This window comes from Cygnus atratus, chromosome 15, assembly GCF_013377495.2.
Source record: "Cygnus atratus isolate AKBS03 ecotype Queensland, Australia chromosome 15, CAtr_DNAZoo_HiC_assembly, whole genome shotgun sequence".
NCBI lineage: Eukaryota > Metazoa > Chordata > Aves > Anseriformes > Anatidae > Cygnus > Cygnus atratus.
Genome location: NC_066376.1, coordinates 4582855 through 4607287, shown reverse-complemented (window position 1 = coordinate 4607287; position 24433 = coordinate 4582855). Strand labels below are relative to the sequence as shown.

The following is a 24433-nucleotide window of genomic DNA, read 5'->3' as shown; positions in this document are numbered from 1 at the left end:
GAATACAACTTGCATCCAGAGCTTGTACATGCATGCTTATATGTTAGGAATTAGGATAAGTTGAAAAAGAAAAATCTTTTGCCTACCTGAGTCACGAATAAGAAGAAAATGGCTCTGATTCCCCAGAAGGTTACAGTTATCAGCTGTCAATCAGTACAGAGCAGCTCGTAGTCAATTGTGTGCACTCTGAAGCATTAGCTTATGAATGTCACAGCTGAACTTTAATCTTTTTGACGGGATTTTGCTGCCCATAGTTGCACCTATATACTTCGCTTGGAGCACTGAAAAAAGTCTTTCTGTCTCCAGTTTGGGCTTCCTGTTTCTAGTTTCCTTTTTAATTTAACTATTATTTTGTATTAAGTGTTTAAACCCCTAGACAGATCATCTAAAATGCTCTTTGTGGCAATTATCATTAACCTACCTGAAGATGGCTCACATCTCTTTTCTTTGCAAACAGTGAGTGCAAATGCATTTCTGTATTGTGGCTCTTCTGTACTCATCATTCAACCTCTCTATGTAGTTTCTGTAGTCTCATTTTCCTGGAAAATTCCTCAGAGAGATTCTTTATTTTTGTCAGTTGATCATGGTTTTAGACACACCTGAAAAAGGGTGATGGGCATCATGCTTTGACGTGGGTCTAATAAAGTGGAATCAATATAGGTGTGTTCTTTAATAAACCAATTGTATTCTTCCTAGGTTATACTGAAAAATATCTCAGTCAAGATTTGTTTTCAATATCATCTGTTCAGTAAACTGAGCGATGGGAAGATATGCTAAAATGACATATATTAGTGATTGAACTGTGTTTACTCGGACTTGGTGATTTATGAACAGGTTAATCTACTTTTAATATTCAATATTGTTTCATCTAAAATGATTTAAGAGTAGATACATATAAGAAAGACAAATAGTAATGGCAGCAAGGATCTATTAACCTGTTCTCTGCATTCACTGCAACGTTCCTCTTGAGTGTCTTCAGAACCTCAGTAACTGATTGTCTCAGGATACAAGCATGTGATTTTGACCTGCAGCTGTTGGCACTCCTGATTTCTGGAGAAAAAATTACTGAGATTTTAACAGGGTAGTAGTTGCAGTGCTTTTTGCTGGTGAAGATGATGTGATACTTCTCTGGAGTCTGGTAACTTCCTTTTTCTCAGTAGGATAGATGCGCTCAAGATCAAATTGCATCTTTTATTAAAACATATGGATTTCTGAGTGATAGGACTGCTTTCAAGATTCTGTGGTAACCTGTAGTATCTGAAAGATCTATTTAATCTGAGTCAGATTTATGTGTTGTAATAATGAAATCTCTTAGATGGTTAAAACTCGTTAATCAAAGTTTGTTAATGTGCTTATTGGAGGGTGTGTTTGAGTTCCTTGAGATAGCAGTACTCTGTTTCGGAAGCCGTGTTTGCTTCTGCTTTTCTGAAGTTGTCTTATCTAGCTGATGAGTAGCAACTCATTTTTTGTTCCCATTCCATTCAGTACAAAGCTATAGTCAGGCTGTCTTCTCCTCTTACAGATTTTATGCGCAAGTTTGTACCTGAATGTGGTTTTCACAGGGGAATAGAATATGAGAGAGCTCTCAGGTCGTGTGATGCTCCTTGTCTGCTAGGGCCAGGGAGAAGCCCAAAGTAGATAACAATTGCATACAGCAAAATTTTTTATATTTAAATGTCAGCATTAATCCAAACAGAGGTGTATGCGCATTGTTGAATTAGGTCTTGAAAATATACTGAGATAAAATCCATCTAAGCTTTGCATGTACCAAGGAAAGAAAATAGGCTAACCTGGCAGTATAATGTAACTTGCTGTTTAATGATGCACAAACACAAAGCAGACAGGTTTTAGAGCAAATACACAGATAATTTTGACATTCAGTCCTGTTTTTTCCTTAAGATTTTCATGAAAATAAATCTGCAACATCCTTTTTAAGGGATACCAGTCAGAATGTTAGTGAATTGGGTAAGCAGACTTAATGAAAAATTTGTAGAAGCTGTATGTATGCGCCAGCAGATAGACACCTTATTCCTTCACTCCTCCTTGCAACTCTGACAATTTATTTTTTGGTTTTAGATCAGCCTAGTTGAAGAGCCAGAGAGACTGGAAGTGTTAACCCTCACGTGTTCAGAGGAAACCAACAGCATACAATGTGAATGTTTGCCTTTTTGCAGGGATAAAAAATCTTTTAGCTAAGAACCCTAATTCCGTTATTTTATTACTCCTGTTTCTAGGACTCAAATGCACTTTTTCTAATCTGTTTGCTCCATCTTTCAAGAGAATGAGAGTTAAGAGATGCTCTTATGGCTTCTAAACCATTGATTGGCCAAGGTTAGGCTGAAGTGAGACCTTCCTATATTTATAAAGTCCAAGTATCTCATGATACTGTTAAACGAAGCGCTTGTCTTCCATCCCATAGCCAGTTCCTCCTTTCCCACAGTTTTCTTTTTGAAATGGCTTTCATTTTTCCTGTTAATTTTCCCATTTCCTTGTGATGGTCTATAACAGCTCAACTTGCAGGTCCAGTTACAGTTCTGCTTACCCTTGCAGCTTAGAGTGTAATGCAGAGCTTATTGTAACGTCATTTTGATCTTCTATCTGTGTAGAGCTGTAGAAATGCCAAAGTCGTCAAAAGTTTACTGCCACATTTCTTCATGGAATCCTTGCCCAGTATTTTACTTTCATTTCTGCCTTCAGTGAGTATTTAGTGAGCTCGGATTGCATAATTGAATTTGATAAACTGATGCTATGTGATTGATGAGAAATTCGGGAGTAGAAGATTAGGAGATAAAATTACTTCAAGGCTTTAAGTAAATCTTCCAGAGAGCTGGGGTAATTCATAAAGCATGCCATATTCTTTATCAAAATATTCCTGTAGATCTATTAAATTTTACTTTCTAACAGAATTGGATTGAATTTTGAGAACCATTTTCATGTAATGCCAGCCTGATTGTGGTAGTTCAAATGGGAGAGAGCTCTGAGTGGGTTGCAGCATCGCTGACTTGGCATTGTTTGAGTTGTGGTGGCAGGACTGAATGACGGAGCTGTGGGCAGCAGTCTTTGTCTTCAGGTAAATCATTTGTTCTTGGAAAAACATAAGGTGAAATGAGTAAGTGGGTAATTTTGAGTGAAATAATGAAAGATTGTGTGCTGTCTGGGTCTTGAAAATCCACGTTAAAGAGGATAAACAGGTTACTTGGGCAGAAGTTTATAGTGCAGGTACCAGCTTCATTGTGATCTCACTGAATGGCTCAGCTTTCTTCAGGAAGGAATAACTTAATGAGCTCATTTCATCGGCCTTGGTATACTAGCAGGCGCGTATAACTGTTTTTAGCAAACTCAGTGCTCATCATTTCAGCTCAGCAGTTGGACTATGTGCTGTAGGACTTGTGGAAATTCCTGTAACAACCCTCTCCCCTAGGTACGAGAACAACTCTCTGCCACTGTCTTTTCATCTCCACAAGGAAGCCTGGCACCTTTCATCTGGCGAGTGTATGATTATTAAGTCTGTCTTGTAACTCCCTTGGGAGACTCCCAAAAGTATACTTGAAGCCTCTGGAAAGATTAATCGCTTTCCTGCTTGTTTAGAAATTTCTATGTGAAAATTTTATTTGGAGACTAAAAAAGGCACATAAATTGTTCCAATAATGATTGTATTATGTACAATACTTCAATCACTTTTTTTTGAAAAAAGGACAAAATTTATGTTTTGTTCTGGGTGAAATGACCTTTTTGTACTACTGTTGTTTAGCTTCATTTTTTCATTATAGAGTTTTAAAATATTGGTTGTTTTTACTAGCTAGAGAAGTGTGAGAATTGAGACTAAGCATAAAAAAATATTTACAGTTAAAAAAAAAAAAAAAAAGAAGCTTTGCAGAATTTCATCTCACTGGTTAGCCTGGGAATATCTGCCATTTTGGAACTGTTTCTATTCTTTCATGTTCAATTTTCACTGTTTCCTGTATATCCAGTAAAAAAATATATTAGTGATCTGCATTATGAATTAATTTGTTTGGAAGATAAATTGTTTAAAATGCTTCAAGACTGAAAAGGACATTACCTCAAAATACATTCTTTAATTTAGCTAATCAGGTGTGTTTATAGTCAGATTGTGTGTAATAGTTTTAAAAGTATTGCTCTAAGATGTTAATGTTGTTTTTTTTTTTGTACAGAAGTAACTATCCTAAACTAGTGAGACAATTTGTCTTTGCAAGTCAAATCAAGAGGTGGTCTTAATTGTGAAATTATTAATTTCTTAATTATTTTTCAGTGGAAAAAATGAAAAAAAAAAGTAGAAGTTCAAGTGGAAACTAACTCATTAGTATTAATAAATAGTAGTAATCACCTCTAGAGAGCCATTTATTTCTTCTTACTTTTAGGATACCATTTAATTTATACACTTAGTGTATTCTTCTGTCCTGGATGATGAAAAGATTAAAGAAATTAATCTGAATTAACACTGAAGTGGACAAGTTTAACATACCTTAGCCTATCCTCTAACAGCTGCTCCAATGAACTTAGAGGCATTCACGTGATAGAGCAAATACATAAAACTGTATAAAACCCAGCTGGGCTGTGCAAGATTGATGCTACCTTTTTAAATATCCCCTGAAGGGCTGGGGCTGGCAGGGACCTCTGGGTCCCTCTGCTCCAACCCTGCTCCTTTGGGGCCACCCAGAGCAGGTGCCCAGCACCAAGTCTAGGTGGCTCATGGAGTCTCCAAGGAGGGAGACTCCCCAACCTCTGGGCAGCCCGTAATATTGTTTTTTATTATTATGCATTACATCTCTGACCTTGAACGTAACACTTAGGTATTTTTACACGTGAATGTTCTTTCTGATGACAGGATGCATTTGTAAATTTTTATATTAATCTACATTTCTAATGGTTACAAGCACAAACTTTAGGCCTGAGGTATGAAGACCTTGATCCTCCAGAGCTGAATAAGGAGTGAGTCTCCAACAGGTGTTGGATTGTGTTAAATCTGCCTTAGTGGATGTATGGCAGTTTAAGAATTGAGAATTTTGCTGCTTGGAGTATTTTGAACATTTGTGATTCACAAGAGTTCGGGACCACGTGTGACCCCTGAACGTTATTAAAGTACCCTAATAGAAAATCTGTTAGTGGTTTCGGGTAATATAATTTAATGCATTTTGGTTACCAATAACACTGAAAAACACATTAATCTTGCAATTCTTTGAGGTCTTCTGTTCTAAACTCTTTTTTTCTATCCAAATTCGTCATTTACTGTGAGACTTCTCCTGCTGTGATAAACATTCCTCTCCAAAATTACTCCTGTGGTTTCTACAAAAAAATAAACTTCTGAGTGGGTTTAATCCTTGCAGAGGAAGGGGGTGGGAGGGCGGAAGGCAGCAAACATGCCTATCAGATTGCTGTGGTAGACAATGCTGAAATATCTCAAGTATAATTACTAAACATGCACAAAAACTTGTCTGAGTGGGCACTTCCCTTCTAAATATGTACCAAGGACTGAGGTTCTTAAGATCTTCCACGCTTGTGAACTATGTTTTTTTAGTTTAGAAAGCTTAATTATAATAATAATTAAGCCTTAACTACTGAGTCACGTCGTCTCTCTTATTGCTCATTTTGAGAAAAAATGAGCTCAATATTAGTGCTTTTTACTGTACTCAACTTACAAAACTCTTTTGTCTCTGTTTCAGATGATGTTGCACCATACTTCAAGACGGAACCAGGCTTGCCCCAGATACACTTGGAAGGAAACCGACTTGTACTTACGTGCCTTGCTGAAGGCAGCTGGCCCTTGGAATTCAAGTGGTTGCACAATGACAGCGAAATAACTGCCTACTCCAGTGAATACAAGTAAATAAAAGCCATATCATAGCCTTCTCTAAGTGTAATTGTAGGCAAACTACAGTATCTTAAAGCACTTTTGTAAATACTAATATATTGATAATGTTTTCTTATCATGAGGACCATTTTTCATATATGGGTATGATCTCTATGAGAGAATTTCCTTTAGTAAAAACAATATTTAACACTCTAAAATAAAGGTTCTAACACAGAATATTTTAAGTACCAAAAAAGCTTTTTGCTGGTTATGAAAATTTATATTCATAATAAAGAGCAGGCATATCCCTTGAAGCTTTTGGTTAGACGGTGTTCATTAAAAATCAGGACTCTTTTGTTCAGAATCAAAAAAAAGTTTGTCATTTTAATTTGTTTGCTACTCTAGAAATCTTGCTTCTCTACCTTGTAGACCAAGCATAGCATGCTGAAAGCAGGGCAAGCATTGGCTAAATGTTACATATGGTATGCTACCTGTTCTTGTAGAGAACTAACCTCAATGGGAGTATTTATTATTTTTAGCAAGATAAAGAAAAAAGAGCATTGTCTATCTTAAACTCTGTATGTAACTTTCAGTTTCACTTCTGAGAAAGTGTAAGCCTTCTAGTTTAGGAAACTTTTCTTTTGTGATTATGCCCTTTGTTCCCTGGACATCAATGACTCCTTCCCCATTCCTCAGCATGTCCCATCAGGTAGGAGAAAAAGCATGCTGTGGCTAATTTGAGCTACGTTTTTGTTGATAGGCAGCAGATGGCTGGCCAAACATCAAAGTGTGGAACAGCCAAGTTTTGTCTGCCTTTTCCTTAGTGGGAGCATTAACTGGGCCTCCCCTATGCAACTGCTTATTTCCATAATCTTGTAGAAATCTAATATTTATGCAGCTTCTGTGCATCTTTCAAATTTTGTTGAAAATAGCTAGTGAATTCAGAAGTTATAAGGGGCAGGTATGTGACAGAACCCTGGTAATATCACTTGTCATTAGTAAAGCAAGCCAAATTCTGCATATAAGCAATATAATTACTAAAGGTAAGGAAACGTGTTCCACAACTATAAAAAGAAATTACGGTGTAGACTAGTACAAGAATATGGATAATGGTAAAAAGTTCCATATCGTTACGTGAGGTAGTCCATGATTAATTTTCTTAACTAACATAGCATTACAATTTTGAAAATTTCTTCTATATTATTTACATTTACAGAACACTAGCAAAAAAATCCCTTAAACAGCTTTTTAAAATGTTTGGGGGACATTTAGCACATAAAATACTGAGCAACCATTTCCAACAAAATGTACGGTTCTATCTGAACTTCCCTAAAAATTCAACACTTGATTTAGTTGAGAACACAGTCCTGAATAATGGTATCAATTAATGGTTGCTGTTTTCAAGCCTTGGGATAAGCTGATACCTCAAAATAAGCCATACACACGCAATGGGGTGGTGTTCAGTTTATAGAAGAGATTTGTGAATACTTCTTAGAAAACAAACAAAACCTCTAATAGCCCAATTAATCACAGTGTTTGAACATCATTTGGCATAAATGCCACTGTTGTTTTGATCAACAATAGCAGAGTCCATTGCAGTTTCTTGGTAGAAGGAGCTGACAACAGCTCTTATCCTTGTAAAGTGCTGAGAAAGTAACAGAAAGAAACTGTGTGGGAGGGCGAAACACGCGATCATGGGGTGATAACAAGAAGCAAAGGCTAGAATTTGAGCTTTGTTGATGTGCTAGTCCGAGAGATGCACATTTCACGATAGCAGAAAAAATATGAATAATCATGTATGACATTTTGAAACTGAGATCAGTCTTGTTCTTATTATGTAAGTGTATATCTCTAATAAGCTCACCAAGATCCAAAATTTTTAATTTAACTGTGCATTGCAGTATAAGTTAGTGTATTGGATCACCTTTCCTAAGCTGTACGTGTACAGATCTGAATACAGTACCTTGTTTCTTGTCATTGGATTTTACATCAGGTGAACATGAGGCTCATGCTACCAGCTATTCATTTTCCATTTATGTTCTCTTTTCCATTTGTAATTAAAACATCTGCTATAGAGGTGACTAAAAAGATGGTGAACTACTAATTTTCAATAATAAATAGCATTGTCAGAAAATACTAATTTAGATGTTGCAACCCGAGTAGTAACTTGTAGTTCCTCACCACAGCCAGAGAATAGCCAAGCAGGGTCTTGATTCTGTGGCCGTGCAAAGATTTTAAGCTTCCAAGAAAGTGTACGTGGCATAGGTGCATTAGGATGAATTAAAGCAAAGAACGAATATGCTTAGACATAAAAATTCCAGTTGCAAAAGTTCAACTTTGACCCCATAATAGTTTTTTCTGCAGCTCTTAGGTAAATACTCTGTTTAAATGCATGAATCTTTCCTGAGTAAGTGACTTCTGCTACAAGTTGAATCATCGATCAAAGATTTTCAGTAATTGATATTACTTAGTGTGTCTTAGTTAAAGTAATGTCTATATTGTAATAGGCTGGAAATATCCGAAGCTTATTATAACACACCAAGTGAGTAAAGAACTAATTGGAGTCTTTGCATTTTGACATCGGTGACCCTGAATGAACAGCTTTTCTTTGTAAATGATGCTGATTATGCACATAGCCTGGCTTTTATAGTGACTGTGCATGCACTAGTTTCTATTAAGGATTTATAAAACAACCTTATATGTTCGTTGTGATCTGAGATGCATGTAATGAAAACAAATCAATATTGCTGGCTGAAGTAGCAATTTTGGTTGTGTCTATAATTTAAGAGTGTTCAAAGTTCAGGCAGTGACTTTCTTCCATTTTTTTCCTTTGGAATTAAGTTCTGGACCGAAGACATCTTCCTTATTTGCTGTTGTGGCCCGAGGATATTAATTTAATTGAGCTTAAGAAACCAATGTTATGTCTAAGCAGTAGCGCACCTCCTTTGCAAGCTACTTAAAAGTGTCTGACTGGCATCATATTTGTATGCCGGTTCATTCAGCATTCTTCTCTCTCATCTCAAACAAGAGCCATGCACCAGTCAAACCTTTTTCATTTCCTTTTACTTCTTTCCTTAGAGGTCACACTACTTTCCTCCTTGTTGCTTCTTACCTTTTACAGCACCCTTCCAAAATATTTGTCAAGCTCTTATCCTTTTTTCTTTGACAATCTGCACGTATCCCATTGTACAATTACCCAGAAAAAAATGGAAATCATCCAATTTCCAAGACCATATTCCAGTGTGTGCCCATTTGCTTGCCTTACCTGCACGGCACTGGCTGGTGGGTGCACTGCGAAGCCCAGTGCTCAGCAGGCTTGGGCTGTGCTGGAATTGCCAGCACGGATGGGATTTTCACTGTAAGTGCCTAAAAGCGTTCCTGCTAAAAGATTTTTCTTTTCTTTAGGCTAAATATTAAGAATGTTTCCTGCTGAAACATTAATAAGTCACAAAAGAAAACCAATGTAAGATACTTCTCATCTAATTGAGTTGTTTTGTCCTAATAGCAGAAAAACGAACTCTGCGTTATGTCTTGGTGCAGATGAATAGCAAAGAAAGAAGCCTTTAGTTTTGGCTCCATTTAATAGACAAACAGAAGAATAAGTGTTAGCCAAGTACAATACCAAGTCTTTATGGGAGGAAGAAAAGCTTGTAAAGTTATGAACTGTGGTAAAATTAACTGTTACGAAGAATCGTCGATATTTGTCAGAATCTTTAAATATTATTTTTTGGCTAGCGATGCTTTGCAGCAGTCATCTGCCTGGCAGAGAAGGAAATGATTCTGGAAGAAATTTAGGAAGCCTTTTGTTGTGTTTATTTCTATCCTATGCCCTGTATTTTCACCTGTTTTGTGTTTCTTATGTCACACTCATCTGTTGAGGCAACATGGCTAATTCAGTTATGTATTCTCACTGGATAGCGAGTATTTGTGTGCAGATTGACTGGCTTGCTGCTCCCTAACAGAGCACTGGTTTGAGTCTTCCTTCTCTTCTCAGTACAAATTGTTGTAATCACTAAAGAAAATTTGCTAGTCGCTCCAAAGCAGGTCAGGAGGAGTCGGCTTAGGCACCCGTGCAGACAGGCAACACAATTGCCTATAATTGTTCCTAGGGAGTCAGGTTTTTCCATGTATCACATTGGTGAAATTTGTTGGGCTCTGTTTTTATTTGCCGTTTTAGGTTGTCTGACCTATTTGCTATAATATCTTTGGTTGTAATTATAATGCAGTGATTACAGACTTCACTTATCACTTAAAGTAGATTTCTTGTATGTCTTTTGTTTTTATCTGTCTGATCCTGTTCACATGTTAGCTCTGTATGTGGGTGTCTATAGTATGTGTGAGTATGGGAAGAGATCCTTTCTTTTAGCGGAATTAAATTTCAAAGATTAAAATTCAGCAGTATTATTTTCCCTTATCTTTTCATAAAGACTTTCATTAATCCTACCATAATATCTCCAGAAGGTGACCAAGGGGAATATGTGCTTTGATTAATGTTTGTTTAATGCAGGATTATCTATATTATTCATGTGTTTTATTCACATTAAAACTGTGCCTATTAGCTCATTTTCATGTTAGGTAATCAGATATAGTTGAATGAGGAAGGTGAGCATTAGCAGAATAAGTGACTTTTTAAGGATACTGAAGGGCAAAACAAATATAACGTACAGAGCACAGTGTCTTTTCCAGTGCTCTTCTGAGTTACACTGGTCACACAGCGTAGTAAAAACCTTTTTTCATTGGAGAGCTTTGATATTTTTTGTGAGGTTTCCTGTTGCTTCCATTTAGATGGCAGTCTTCTTGTACCAGCTCTAAATAAAATACCAGGCATTCTTTGTCTTATGAATGAGGGCAGATGAAACTAAGCAAAACATTTAAGTTTATATTTCAAGAAAAATTGTGGAGACTAATTAGTACTTATCAAATGTAGTTCTTAAGACAGGGTTTTTTAATGCATTTCAAGTATTTTTAATTTGATACAGTACAGATAATATCGTGGCCGTAGACCAGATACTGTGTGACTACAATTCATAAGGTGAAATACAATATGCCTTTCAGACAATGTGTAAAGTATTAAAGGAACAGTAAGAAATGCCACAAAGTAGCATTGATCTGCAGGTAAGAAGAGTGTTGTAATTCCGCACTTTTGTCTTGCAGGTACATCATCCCAGCTTTGCAGAAGTCCGATGCTGGCTTTTATCAATGCGTTGTACGAAACAGGATGGGGGCATTGCTGCAAAGAAGATCTGAAGTTCAGGTGGCATGTAGGTTTGAATGGATGTTATTCTGTCATGCATTAGCTAACTGACTCTGTGGGTAAAAAAACAATGTTCTAATTAAATTTGCTAGTTCAAAAATATATTGGATATAAAACTAATTTTTAAAATTACTGTATTTACAAGAAGTTTCATATTCACTGTAGTTATCTTCTGTGAAACAAACAGAAAACAATGCAATATTAGATCTTTAGAGGAAGATTTAAACTATTCCAAGCCATCATAATGAGATGTGGAGACAGTTGTAGGACGAGTGAAAAATATTATGTCTTTCTCCAGTGTGCAGGGTTTAACAAAGGCCATATAGCACAAAATAATCAAAAACAAAAGCCCAGTAGACAGGGGAGGATATCTGAAAGAGAACAGTGTGGTGGACAGCTCTATGAAGATTTCAGATCATAACTTTTATGTTACAAAAGTACGTTTCGTAGCCAAAACCTTGCTAACCAAACATTAAAGTCTGTTCCCCAAACAGACTTATTATTTCATTATTTATTGGAAACAGTAATAATAAAATTTGGCCTTAGTCTTTTAAAAAAATAAATTGAGAGACAGTTTTCTATCCCGGATGTTAGCAATCTGATACATGGGATCAAATGTCTCTTCCTCTGTGTCAATAAATGAAAATTCAGTGGTAGTAAATGTCTTGACAAAGTGGAGTTCAGTTAAATTGAATTATTAGAAAAAAAGCTCCAAGGAGCTGATGCAAGTTATTAACTGTGTCATGAGGGAAGTTACAGGGAATTTTCTGTGCTTTAAAATAAAATAGTTCCAGGTGGTACTACGTAAGTTTTGGTGTTGTTCACTAACTTACTGTATTGCAGTAAATTACTGATATTACAGATATAGTCACATAATTTGATGTTTGATCTCTCAGTGGTATTGTTTCAGAGATACTAATGTAAAAATTCTCTGCTGTCAGAATGGGATTTTCTTCCTCTGCCTTCTCCCACCCCTTATGCCCTTGCTGCATGCTCCTCTTTTGGTGATCTTGTCTGATGTGTCAGACCCTTGGAGATAATTCTCAGGATATTTTTCTGCTTTAGTGGATTGTATCAAGTCACAGAGGATCTAGTGAAAGCTGGTACAAGTGAGGCAGCTGTGAATGGGGTGGGGGGCTCCAACAGGAAAGATGGAGCGAGAAGGGAGTGGTGGGGAAAGATGGAGCAAGAAGGAAAAGGAAAGGTGAGTGTGAGACGCTTTTCCTTCTATTACAGACTGCCATTAGATTAGCCTGAAAGCCTCAGGAGGTGCATCTACAGGTGTGGTTTCAGGGAACAAAAAATCTGCCACCAGTACTGGAGAAATGTCCTCATTTTCTCCTCCTCCTTCCCACTAATTCTTCCCACTCTTGTACCGCAGTGTAGTGCGTTATCCCTTTAGGCTGAGCTGGAAAGCTTGTTTGTGCAGCTGTAGACTTGAGAAACTTCTCCAATACTTGGAAAAATAAAAATTGTAGGGTTTGTTAAAATCATTCATTCCCGCCCCCCATCTGGTTCCCCATGCAGCTGCACCGTGGTTGTAGTGGTGGATCAGAGGGAGCAGTTCTTGAGGAAGTGCTTGTGGGAGTGATGGGGAGGAGGTGGTGCAGGAATAGTTTACCTTGATGCTGCTCAAGAATTTTGTCTACTGAAAAGACAGCTTTATTCCCTCCTGAATGAGGAAAAGGTGTTCAGTCAAGTGCTTTATTTCTCCAGGCTTTTTTTTTTTCACGTGTGTGTGTGTGTTTGGTGGTTCTTGAGAGAAAGAAGCGTAATAGTTTACTTTTCGTTTTTTAAATTCCACCCACCCTCCCCTCATTTAATTTGTAGTTCTGCAGTGAGAACAAGGCTAAAAAGCTGTCTCTTAAGACTTCTGTCTGTGAGTTAAGCAGCTTATTTATTTATTTATTTGCACTGATAAAGCCATTGAGACAAAGCAAAGCAGATTTTATATGACCTGGGAGATCTTTGGTCTTGATCCTATAGTGACCTATATTGCTTCTATTGTGAAACTTCTCAGTCAGACTAGCACTTTATTAGCACGGATTCCAGTGTTCTACCAGCTTTAAACATCCTTTCTCCTATACCCAGGGTAGTTACTGACACTACATGATTGTGTTTTAACATTTTCAATCTAATTTAATCATTTTAAGGTACGTAGGCATAATAAAATACCTGACATTTTACCAAATTTTACTTTATTTCTGAAAACATACTGGAAAGTAGCATTAGAAGGGGTCACTCAAGTCAGCTTATCCACTTATTAAGAGTTACGAGGAACTGTGTATTACATGTTTAACTCAGAAGGGTTTACAGGAAATGAACTATTTTTTGCCGCTGGCTACAAAATGCTCACTGATACACTTTAAGAAACTTAAGATCTCTAGTGAAAAATTGTAAGGCACAAGAATAAGCTGGATTGAGAAAGATCTGAGGTATTTTCCCTGTCCTGTATATCTGAAGTAGCAGGGAACTTGTTAAATAATTTTTTAAATGTTCTTAATGCATGCTAATGGATGACTTAACTGAATGGGAACAGGTATGTGTGTGGAAATTGCTGAGTAAATCTTAGTTACAGAATGGGCTTAAAACTCTGGGATTGTGAAGACTAAAATAACTATGACAGGGAAGTTAATTAGATCCACATACGTGGTTTGAAACTTCAAGTAGATTATATGATTACAGTTGTAAGAAATAAGGAGCAACAGAGGAAATACGATGATGTTTATGTCTGAATAAATAACGTGAAAATCAGAAAGATAATTAAAGCTGTAAAATACCATGTGTTTTTAATTCCTGCTTTTGTTCCATCTCTTCTAATCTCCTTTGATCCACAGACCTGATAGTGTACTTCTATGTTTCCATGTCGCTTGTATCCCTCTGCCCCAGAAAGCTTGTAAAGAACCCTGTGGCCTCTAAAAACAAAACAAAAGAATTCAGTGGCAGAAACCAGAATAGTCGTGTATCGGTTTCTTGGTTTAAAGCAAATTTAAAATGCATAGAAGTTCTTTGGAGGGTGAATAAGTAGGAGCCTACAGCCCTGCTTATTTTAATGGATAGAAATAAGATACAAAAAGCAAATGAAACCCAAGAAAAAAAATGTTCACTGAATTTTTAACAAGGACTCCATAGATACGTGAACTTGTGTGTGAAATGAAACCTTCAGCGACAGGGGTTCTGCAACTGTTGTTTTCTTTCTTCCATTAATATTTTTGCTAAAAGCTGCTGTTTAATACTACTGATGCTTTTGTAAATGTTGAAGACCTATTTGAATCATAGTATAGTGCCAGAAGAACTAATTGCTACCAACATGACTATAGACTTGTTATTTTGACATGCATGTGAGTATAATGGCTTACTCAGATCTGGCTATTCATTCATTTGACTACAGGTGATGCAGCTGCTTATTTGTGTAGAATAGAAGGAAAGATGCTATGATAAAAATATTTGGTGAACAAAAAATCATCAAATTATATGTACCAATTGTGTTTTCTTGCACTGCGTAGGAATTTATATACTACAAGGACTTATTGAAAACAACAACAGAACCAACAAAAACTGCATTAAAATGTCACTTCTGGTTAAAAACACTTTGGTATTTGAAAAGAATGCTGTGGCCGTTCTGTACTGCTGACTGATGCACTTCTTGCGTGCACTAGCAACACTTGGCTTTGCCTTATGCTTTACTGCTCACCCAAATCCGTTTTCATTAACATTGTCTCATGATATGTTATGTAATATTGACTAATTGTAGCAATGTCAATGACTATTGTAAAGCAGAATTATTTCTTTTTCTGGCCACTGAAATGAAATGGGGAGTGAGACAAGAACTTCAGGACTCAATGTAATTTTTGTCTTTGCAGACATGGGAAACTTCATGGACACAAACCAGAGAAAAACAGTGACTGAAGGACAAGCTGCTGTTCTGAATTTCCTGCACATCCTCAGCTATCCAAGACCGCAAGTGACATGGTTTAGAGACGGGCACAAGATTATACCAAGCAGCAGAATGTAAGTCAATTTAAAGCTCAAAAAACGCCACCCTACGATATGATTAATTACCTTTGATAACACAACTTACATTTTAAGTAAGCTAATTAAGGTTTAAAGAGAATAAAGTAGCCTCGTTCATACTAAGTTTGAGATAAATTACTATTTTAAGACCATCTCTGAACTTCCTAAGCAGTTTGACAAAATAATTCATGTGGTTTTAATGGTCCTGGTGTAGCATAAGGGAGCGGATATGTAGAATGCCTGCACTTCCTTCATGCTATTCATTTCCATGATGCATTTTGGAGAAGTAAATGCTCATCTCTCTATTATATTTACTTCAGTGGACTAAATGAATACTTAGATTTTTCTTTTTTTATGGGTCTGATTTTCTCACATGGGCTTATGCTCAATACTGTTTCCCTCACCATACAAATCTTATTTTTCCTTGTTTTTTTTAGCTTACAATGAAAGTTTATTTCTTTTTGACTAATTAGCAGCTCACCCAGTAATGGCAGAAGATCACTGTGGTTAGTTATTATTTGAAGATGTGCTTGTTTATCATTTTCTGAAACAGTTGTAAGGCCATCCTGTGTTTTAACCTTAAGCTGATTTAAAGACTGTGGAGGCTTGCTCGAAAATTTAAAAAATGTGTGTGTGTATATATATAAAATATAAATATATAGATATATATCTTGTCAAATTTGTTAGGAAATGCCAAGTATGTTGGTGGTTATTTCATCTTTGCAGTGTGTTTTCATGTGTTTGAAGTTGCAAGACATGTTAGCAAGTGATGGTTATGGGATCTTAGGAAGCTGCAGAAAGGCTGCTGAGTCTTCAGAGTTTATACTAGAGAGGGAAAACTCTTGTTGGATTTTAATTTTATTAATCCATACTGCATGTTTTACTGGTGCTCATGTTCATTTTGTAAATGCGAAAGCTAGTATTACAGACTCTTTGTTAAAATTGCTATTGCAAGGCTGTGAAGCAACTGTGTAATAATTTATGAGTAGATTAATAGTAATTTGATGGGAAACAAGCTGGAAGCTGAAACAATGGGTTTCTGGGCAAACTCTTGAAGAGAGTGAAGTGACAAATCCTGAGTTATTAACCATTAAGAACCTACTTCTTGCACTCCTGCTGCATGACAAATTTTCTTTTGTCAATACTAAGAATACACAATTAAAAAAATAATTGCAGATAGTGAAAAAGCCTTGTTGTCCAGGTATCAGGCAGTTTCTTGGAAACAATTGCTGGGGAACAGAACAGAGTGACCTAGACAAGCACGCAGTGTCTGAAAATGAGTTTCGGGTAGGTTCTCTTACAGTTTGGGAAAATTACAAGTAGAGATGTTTCATGTATTTCTTAATTTTAAATTCTTATTTTCATATGCTATGCTTTACTCTTACTCCTTGTCTGTTGGGATTTTTAGGGTAAAAATCACTTGTAATTCATAGCACTATGTTAATGTTTATGAATGGGAGAACTGTAAAATTCTGTTTTATGATAGGGGTGGAATAAACCCAATTTTTTCAACGTATATTTTATTTACCTGGTCAAAAATTTCATCTGAAAGGAATTTGAGGACTTCTATATCTGAGGTGGCTGTGAAGGAAATTCTGAGCTTTTTTTTTTTTTTTTTTTTTAAAGAAGTACATATGCTGAAAGTGTGAACCTCCTTGGAAGTTAGATATATCTCATACAGTAAGCCTGATAAGTTCGGGAAGTGACAGGTTTATGGTGTCCACACCAATCACCTGTGCACTCTGTGCAGTAGGTCTACTGCTCCCTCAAAGTATTAGAAAAATTGTAGGGCACCCACTCAGATATTGCTGCCTGTGAAATTCTGGAAGTAAATATGGCAGCCCTAAAAAATACTTGAAACCTGAGACACAGTGAGGATGTGCATAAAAATCTGAGAAACGTAAAAATAGACTTTCTTACCATAACTTTTTCTTCTCTGTGGAGGAGGTTGTGCATTTCAAGTCATATTTTCTGTACTCTACAAGGTGTATCAATTTAACTCATCTGTTTAGTAGGTGATCCAGTGAGACTGATGCATCTAACTAACAGGATCAGCCACTAAACGGATCAGTTAAATTGATGCAACCACCTTGTTGAGATGCTCTTTAAACTGGTAAAAGTCCATTATATTGCTAAATCAATATAAAGCTTTTTTAATCGTCTTAAGCTTACGATGATTTAGCCTAGTCTGTCAGCTATAATAATGATTTCCAAGTGACATCACAGCAGTGTATGCAGACTGAGGAAATAAACAGTGCTGAAGACGAGGACAGAAGAGGTGGTTACGGTACAAAATAATTTCTTGTCAGTGCCTGTTGAATACAGACAAAGTTGGCATTGTCCCATTTTTTTTTTTTTATCTCTAGCAACTTCTAAGAAAATTGTTCATTCATATAGTTCCTCGAGTTAACTTTTACTTACACAGAAGTCTTAAGGAACACTTGATTATGCTGGGTGTTAATGATCCCAGGCATTATTTACGTAGGGTTACAGGACTGCTGTCCCTGTTGGACTGAATTAATTTCATAGATGTGGAAAGAGACATAGACAATGTGCTGACTTTTCTCACGAGGTGAGAAATATGAAACATCAAAAGTGAAGAGTAGTTTTGGAAAAATGGAAAAAGGTGTCCTGAGCTGTTTCAAGGAATGGCATTTAATTGGCTCTGCAGCAAGGTTTACATAGGAGTTTTAAAGTAGTAAATACTGATGTCATTCTCTTAATGTTTACTGGTATTTAGGACATTTAGGGGAGGAGTTCTGCCAGCTTTTCAGCATTCCAATAGTAGTGTATTTCTAGGGAGCTAAGACAACAGGAGGTGTATTGCTAAGTTGTCACAAAATTCTGGTATCGCTGTATGTATTATTTTGGAGATGCTTTACAAATATATCAAATTAGACTCTCGTACTTTGGGGTTTCTAATATTATTTGTATACCTTAATATAGTTGCTAGCTCTAATGAATTCTGATGACCAAATGGAACAGACCTGTAATTTCCTGTTTCTCCTACTGGTCATTAGCCTGGAAAGTACCAACTGTTTAGAATGAGAGTGGGAGAACTGATTCAGTGGATAGCTTTGGCTTCACAGCCTTTTATGAAGGAGAAGTCAGAATGGCAATCTTACTCTGAGCCAGCATAGATACAATGTTGCTGGGTGAAAGTTTCATTTTGAGACACGGGCTTTTTTTTTTTTTTTCAAACTGCATATTCTATTTAACTTAACTAGCAGCATAATTCATGGCAGAAATTTGCAGCAAATAACTATGTACTAGTTCCTACCTCAGTGGCGTTCGTGCCATAATATTTGTCAAAGACCCAAGATAAGAATAGTGGGTTATTTTTTTATATAACCTTTTTCATGACAAGTTCCTCCTAAATGAGTGGGCATGTAAAGCCAACAAATCTCTTTATAATATATGAATGTGAAGCAAATGGCCTGCATGTACTCAGAGGGTTGTTGATATAGTTTCTGACTTAGGGCCAGTAACATATCTGCAGCAGAGCTAGCATGATATGATGGCATGTATTTAAAAATTTAAGTCCTAGGATTTTTTTTCTCCCACTTAGCACAGTGTGCACATATATTAATTTTGGCTTTTGTGCATTATCCTTCGCAAAGTCTCAATTCAGTATTTTAAAGGCATGTTCCTAGATGATCAGAAGGAAGCTGCGGACATGGTAGAAAAGTATGAAATGGGAAATCTGAGAGAGAAGACCAGAAGTTCAGCAGCAAGAGAAAGTAAGCAAGGAGAGGAATTAGGTTCTGGGATGTTTTTTATAGTTAAATTATGTGAAATTTTTCATAGAAGCTTTAGAAGATGCTTCATATTACACCTTGACAGATTAATGTTTTCCAGATACACCAGTAGGCTAATGTGGAATAACAACTGTGCTGTTATCCAGGGACTTGACTGATGGGATGATTCCACTTATTTCCCGTCACATCTTAGAGAAAACAATAACCTCTCTAAAGGTAACTCTATCAAAAGAAATTGCTACTCTGAGTTGTCATGTCTTCAGCTTACCTTGCCTGGGTGTACTTCATCAGGCAGATGAGCAATAGTTCAAAGCAGGGAGCATTTTACTTTCTTTACATGAGGCATCTACGTCTTGGAGAGGCACAAAGGATAGTAGCACTGTCGAGGTCTGCAACTGCCTTTCAGTTGAAAGAGTGAGGAATTAAATCCTTAGTATTCTTAGGTGTTTTTTGTTTTGTTTTTTTGTACTTTTTTCTAAGTGAAGGACTTTTTCACTGAAAAAGATTGCTCAAGCAGTCATTTCATTTATTCTTGGTTTCTTCTTTAAGAAGAAAACTTGTACTATAAAGACATTTTTGCTATCTTCAGTAACTTTCTAGAGTGAAATTTTTTTTTTTCCCCCTAGCAAGCTGCGGATAGTTGAATATTAACTCATATGTCTTTTGCTAGTGGAATTCTGTCTGTCGCAAATCAGGAAAGTTCATTTTTGTCATGTAAAATCAGTTTTGGGGTGTCCTTTTTAGCTGGGTGGATGTTTTGCCACCTAGTTAACTGTAAATGAATCAAAACACTTCACAAATGCACTTCATAGTGCCAGACAGTGAAGATGAATTGCATTGCCTTTAGGTATACATGAATGTCTTTTTTTTTTTTTTCAGTAAGAACAATTCATTATGCATTTGAATGTTTGTGGTCATTACTAGCTCTTACAGAGTCTAAATGTGCTGACAGATTGTGCAACAAAAATATGTTAGGCACAAGCAGTCCTCAAATACGACTTGCTTTGGTTTTGAGCACTCATAATACCTTGCAACTAAGCAAAGCTGATGCAGACTTTCTAGCCATTTGTTAAGGTAAAATGGGACATACATTAATGACAGTCTAACAAAGAAAAGTAGCTATAGCTAAACAGACTTGAAAAATGAGAAAGAATAAAGTATCTGGGAGTAATATATTTGATTTTGGGTTGATATTAGCATTAGATTAACTTTTGGATGATAACAGCTCACTTAATGCTCCATGTATACATTTTTCATTTTAAAACAAACACCACTTGATTTTATATGAGCAGTTCTAGCGCCAACAATGCATTTCTCTGCAAATACTAGCCTGTCATACAACTTACGTTAGTTGCACATAATTACTTTTCACATACACCAGATAATACTTTAATTAAAATTCTGATGATTAGCATTAACGAACAATAAATTCAGGCTGTCAACTCTGCTGTGTATTAGCTGAGTAATAATTTAAAGAATAAAGCTTGCAGATCTCTCCAGTTTGCCAATGTGTTATGAAGTGGCACCTCTCAGCAGTAAGAAGCATGACAAGAAAACTGAGTTGCTTTCATTTATCTCTACCTTTTACATGCTCCACATTAATTTTCAAGTCAACTTCTAAGTACCTGAGAAAGAAGAATATATGGTAGAATTAAATTACTCCCTTTGACTGAAATACATTACTATCCTGTTATTAATTTTTAACTAAACTTTTGCATTGAGTGATTCAAATTTAAACGAACAGGCAGCACAAGAAATCATCTCACACAATTTTACTGCTATGCCCAGGACTCGCAGGCATACGAAAGACCATAGGGAAACCTCCCATCATCTTCCCAAGTACTAAGTTTGATTCCTGGGTGCTGTCAGTGGACTGTTTTGAGTATTATTGTCTGTGTTCAGTAGAGGGAAAACATTAACACCTTGGTTAACAACAAATCCCAGGATTATTTTCTAAAGCTGTTTGACTTGTCTAGATTCAACCTCACTGTTTTTCTCTCTGCTCATAGTTTGCCACTGGCTTTAAATATATGTTTCAATAATTAATTCATTCAGACCTCTTAACTTTTAGGATGAAACATCCAGTTGATTAGGTGAAGGGAGAAGAAGGCTGAGTCATATTTGGGGATCATGTGTGCTGAATTCAGGGTGCGTAGGAGGGACACAGCTCATCAAAGCATGGAAGAGGGACAGTAGAAAAAAACTGCTGCCAAAACCATGCCTCTTTGAAGGGCTCATTTGAAAGCAGATTCTTCCCAAAAGATAAATTCTGAGGAGGTGCAAGACGCATTTTAGGATTTGACCAATATTTTTCATTATAAATTTGGACCATAAAACATGGAATTTTTTAATACGTATATTTTTTTATGAACTAGGGGAAGTTGCTGCTATTATATCAGCACTGCAAAATCCATGCTTTTGATAAAGAGAGTGGATGCTTGGAACTATTACTGTGTTTTAATGGGCCTCAGCTGCTCATAGTATCTCTCAATGCAATCTTTAACAGCTGTAAATATCAGTGAAACTTTAAAGATCACTAAGAGAAAAATCTGACTACTAGATACTGTTTTTTTTCCTAAGATGATTACATTTAAAGAACAAAATCATTTTTTGTGTCACTACGCTTATTAATCATAGATTTAGAATTTGTAAAACAACAGGGAATGGATGGAAGTGTCACTAGAAAGAAACCTTTTTGCTCTAAGTATGATTTAGTTATCACTGCTTGCAGTGAGATATTGATTTATGAGTCTGTTGCTTTCTGGAGACAAATGTACTTTGAAAAAAACTGTGGACTACGAGCAAAGTGTTAATAGCATTACTCTTTGAAAAGAACTTGCACTATTTTTCTAAAAATCATAGCTGATCTAGAGGTGGATAGATACGAAGACTCACTGTCATTGTACTTTGGGGCTCACTCCTTTCACCTGCTACATTTCCAGAACTAATTATAGTATTAGGAACAAATAGCTAATAAAATTCCTTAACAGCTGATGTGATCTTATGGGAAAACATTTTGTCTATCTTTGAACTACCCTGTCTGCAAACTGAAATATTTTAATGTGCAGACAAGATAAGACCTTTTAGAAGTGTTCTGATCATTTCTAAGAGCAAATATGCTGGATAGAGCTCTTGTTTTATGCTTAGCAAATAGCAATTATTCACAAATCCCTATGAACAATTTATTTCCTATGACCCCTCACATATCTGTATCTTTATGGAAATAGATGCAAAATGCTAGTGACTTATCAAGTATAGCAGCAGGTAATGTCTTATGTTTACCAATTAGCTTTTATTAATCAAAACTGACTGAAGTAAAATGTATCTGTCAGTACTTCGGCTGTTTACTACATGGGATTATTAATTTTCTTTCTATGCAGAGACAAATACTGTCTTTCCTCATGATTCTGGTAGGTTTTTATATGATGTGTGAAGGTGTTAAGACACAAGTTTGTAATTTTATAATATGAATTTATGTAGAACCATCTTAAAAGCTTATCATTTTGGCAGATTTATTTTCACATTGAAAACTTGTGTGATTCAGGAGGGGAAAAAAGTAGAACTTTGCACACTGGGGATGTGTTGCGGTTTTTGTGGTTGATTTGCATCAAGTCTAGTTTGTTAACAGTATTCAACTTGATTTAAAGAATTTGGTACAGGGAAGCAAACGTGAAGCAGACCTTACATTAATTAACGCTACAGAGAAGGGAAGAAGTTGGCAGCCTGCCTATGGCTTATCTCTGATCCGTAGTTGTGAGTGGAATCTTTAGCTGTTCTGTCTGGCCTTCATCTAACAGATTCCAAATGAATTTAAATAGTGTAAATGCCCTGTCTGAGCTTTCATGGGCCTATCTGATCTGTATGAGGAGGATGATTTTTAGCTCTGGTGAAACTTTCTAAAGGCATCTAGCAATTAAAAGAGAAAAAACAGTCAACCTGCCAGTTTTCATTCAGAATTTGTCTGCTGCATGTTAGCACTACCTTTTATTTGTTTATATGTCTGTGGCTATTTATATGTGTCACCCAGATCTGTTGCTGTAGATGTCAGGGCCAATTCCAGCCATAGACAAAAGGCATCTGGCTGCTGAGTGACCACAGACATCGCTTGCTCACCTTCATGCTCTTTGCCTTCCCCTCCAAAATCCGGCCGCTAGCCAGATCAGCCTAATTGTCGTCATAGCAGTGGCAAGGGGTAGAGATGAGAGGGAGATGTCCATGCCTCTCCTCCCTTTCTGCTGGTACGTGTTGTCAGCGCAGCCATGAAGAAAAGCAGCTGGGTCAAGGCAGGTGCAAGCATGAAGTCTGTGGGGACTGGGTGGGATAGACATGGGTTGTGTGGTGTCCGACCCCGATGGAGAGAAGGCAAGGCAGAGAGGAACTCAGGAGATGGCCTGGCCAGGGGAAGGGTCCCAAACACTACAAGAGGGAGAGATTACCGCTGTCTCCTCCTAGACATTGCTCCCCTTTGGCCATACCCCTCTTTCTGGTAGAGCTGAACGTGGCCCACATCTTGTCTGTGTGGTTGGGGATCTGTAGGCTCGGAACCAAGCGTGATTGAACAACAAATGCATTGCTTAAAAAGCAAGAGAGGAAACATCTTAGGTTATAGATTCAGTATTGGCACGTTCTGGCATTTTTTCTGTTGTATGTTCTTGGCTACTTGAATTCTCAAACCAGAGATATAAAGGAGACTTTATTTGGGAAAAGCACTTGATGAAAGCATTGAAGGTAAGATCTGTACAAAGCCCTTTTATGTATTTTTTTTCTGCAAAACGTCAAAGGCTATTCACTTTTTAAAAGAGTTTTGCTAGATTTTGCTCAATAATCTTTCAAGAAACTGCATTTGTTGTTGTCCTTCAGCAACCAATACCGTTTGCAAGAATTTTAACAACTCTGTTGCTGTCTGCCAGCTGCCATGTGTTCTTACTCCCAGTGTAATACTTCTTCACTGGAAGAAGAGTGTAATACTTTTATAATAATCACTAGTTCGAATCACTGATTATTTTAAAACATCAAAACTCATTTTTGGCAATCCATCATCTGTTTCCATGGGAACTGAAACTGGCCCTAGCAGCAGCAAGAAGCAGAGTTTATTGGGATACTTATAAATTTCAATGGCTGTTGTTCTACAGCTGCATTTTCTGTTTACCCAACATATACTGCAGCAAGAAGCTCATAATATGCTTTTAAAATTCTATGTACGTATCATTTTAATTTTTATTCCTGTTTTTTGCAACTTAACAAGAATGTCATGATGAAGGAGAGAGAAAATGTCAATAATCTCCAACACATGCAGTCAATATTGTGTGTTTCCATCAAAGTCCAATTGCTGTCATTGCTATTCTTTTAGTTAGGACTGTGATGAAAGAGAATGGAAAAATGCCATGCCTTGAGGGGGCAACATATAGGTGGAGGGTCCCACTTAGAGGTGGCAGGTACACTATTACTCTTTGGTAATCTTATCCCTCTGTCCCATATCTGGAGAGTGCAGAGGCTAGTGGAATGTTCGCCAGTTCTCAGTTCTTGCTTCTGTATGGAGTCTGTGCTTTCATGGGAGCTGATCTTAGATCACGTTATTTACTGTTACTGCCACAACAA

The 24433-nt window shown here is 36.7% G+C and overlaps 1 protein-coding gene across 1 annotated transcript in view; it reads left to right on the top strand.

Moving 5' to 3' along the window:
- SDK1 (sidekick cell adhesion molecule 1) overlaps positions 1–24433 on the top strand; it is a 363863-nt gene that overhangs the window by 80819 nt on the left and 258611 nt on the right. Inside the window, exons 2-4 of the mRNA XM_050713839.1 lie at positions 5682–5841; positions 10964–11070; positions 14927–15074. Coding sequence (XP_050569796.1) covers positions 5682–5841; positions 10964–11070; positions 14927–15074 — 415 coding nt within the window. The remainder of the gene's footprint in view (positions 1–5681; positions 5842–10963; positions 11071–14926; positions 15075–24433) is intronic.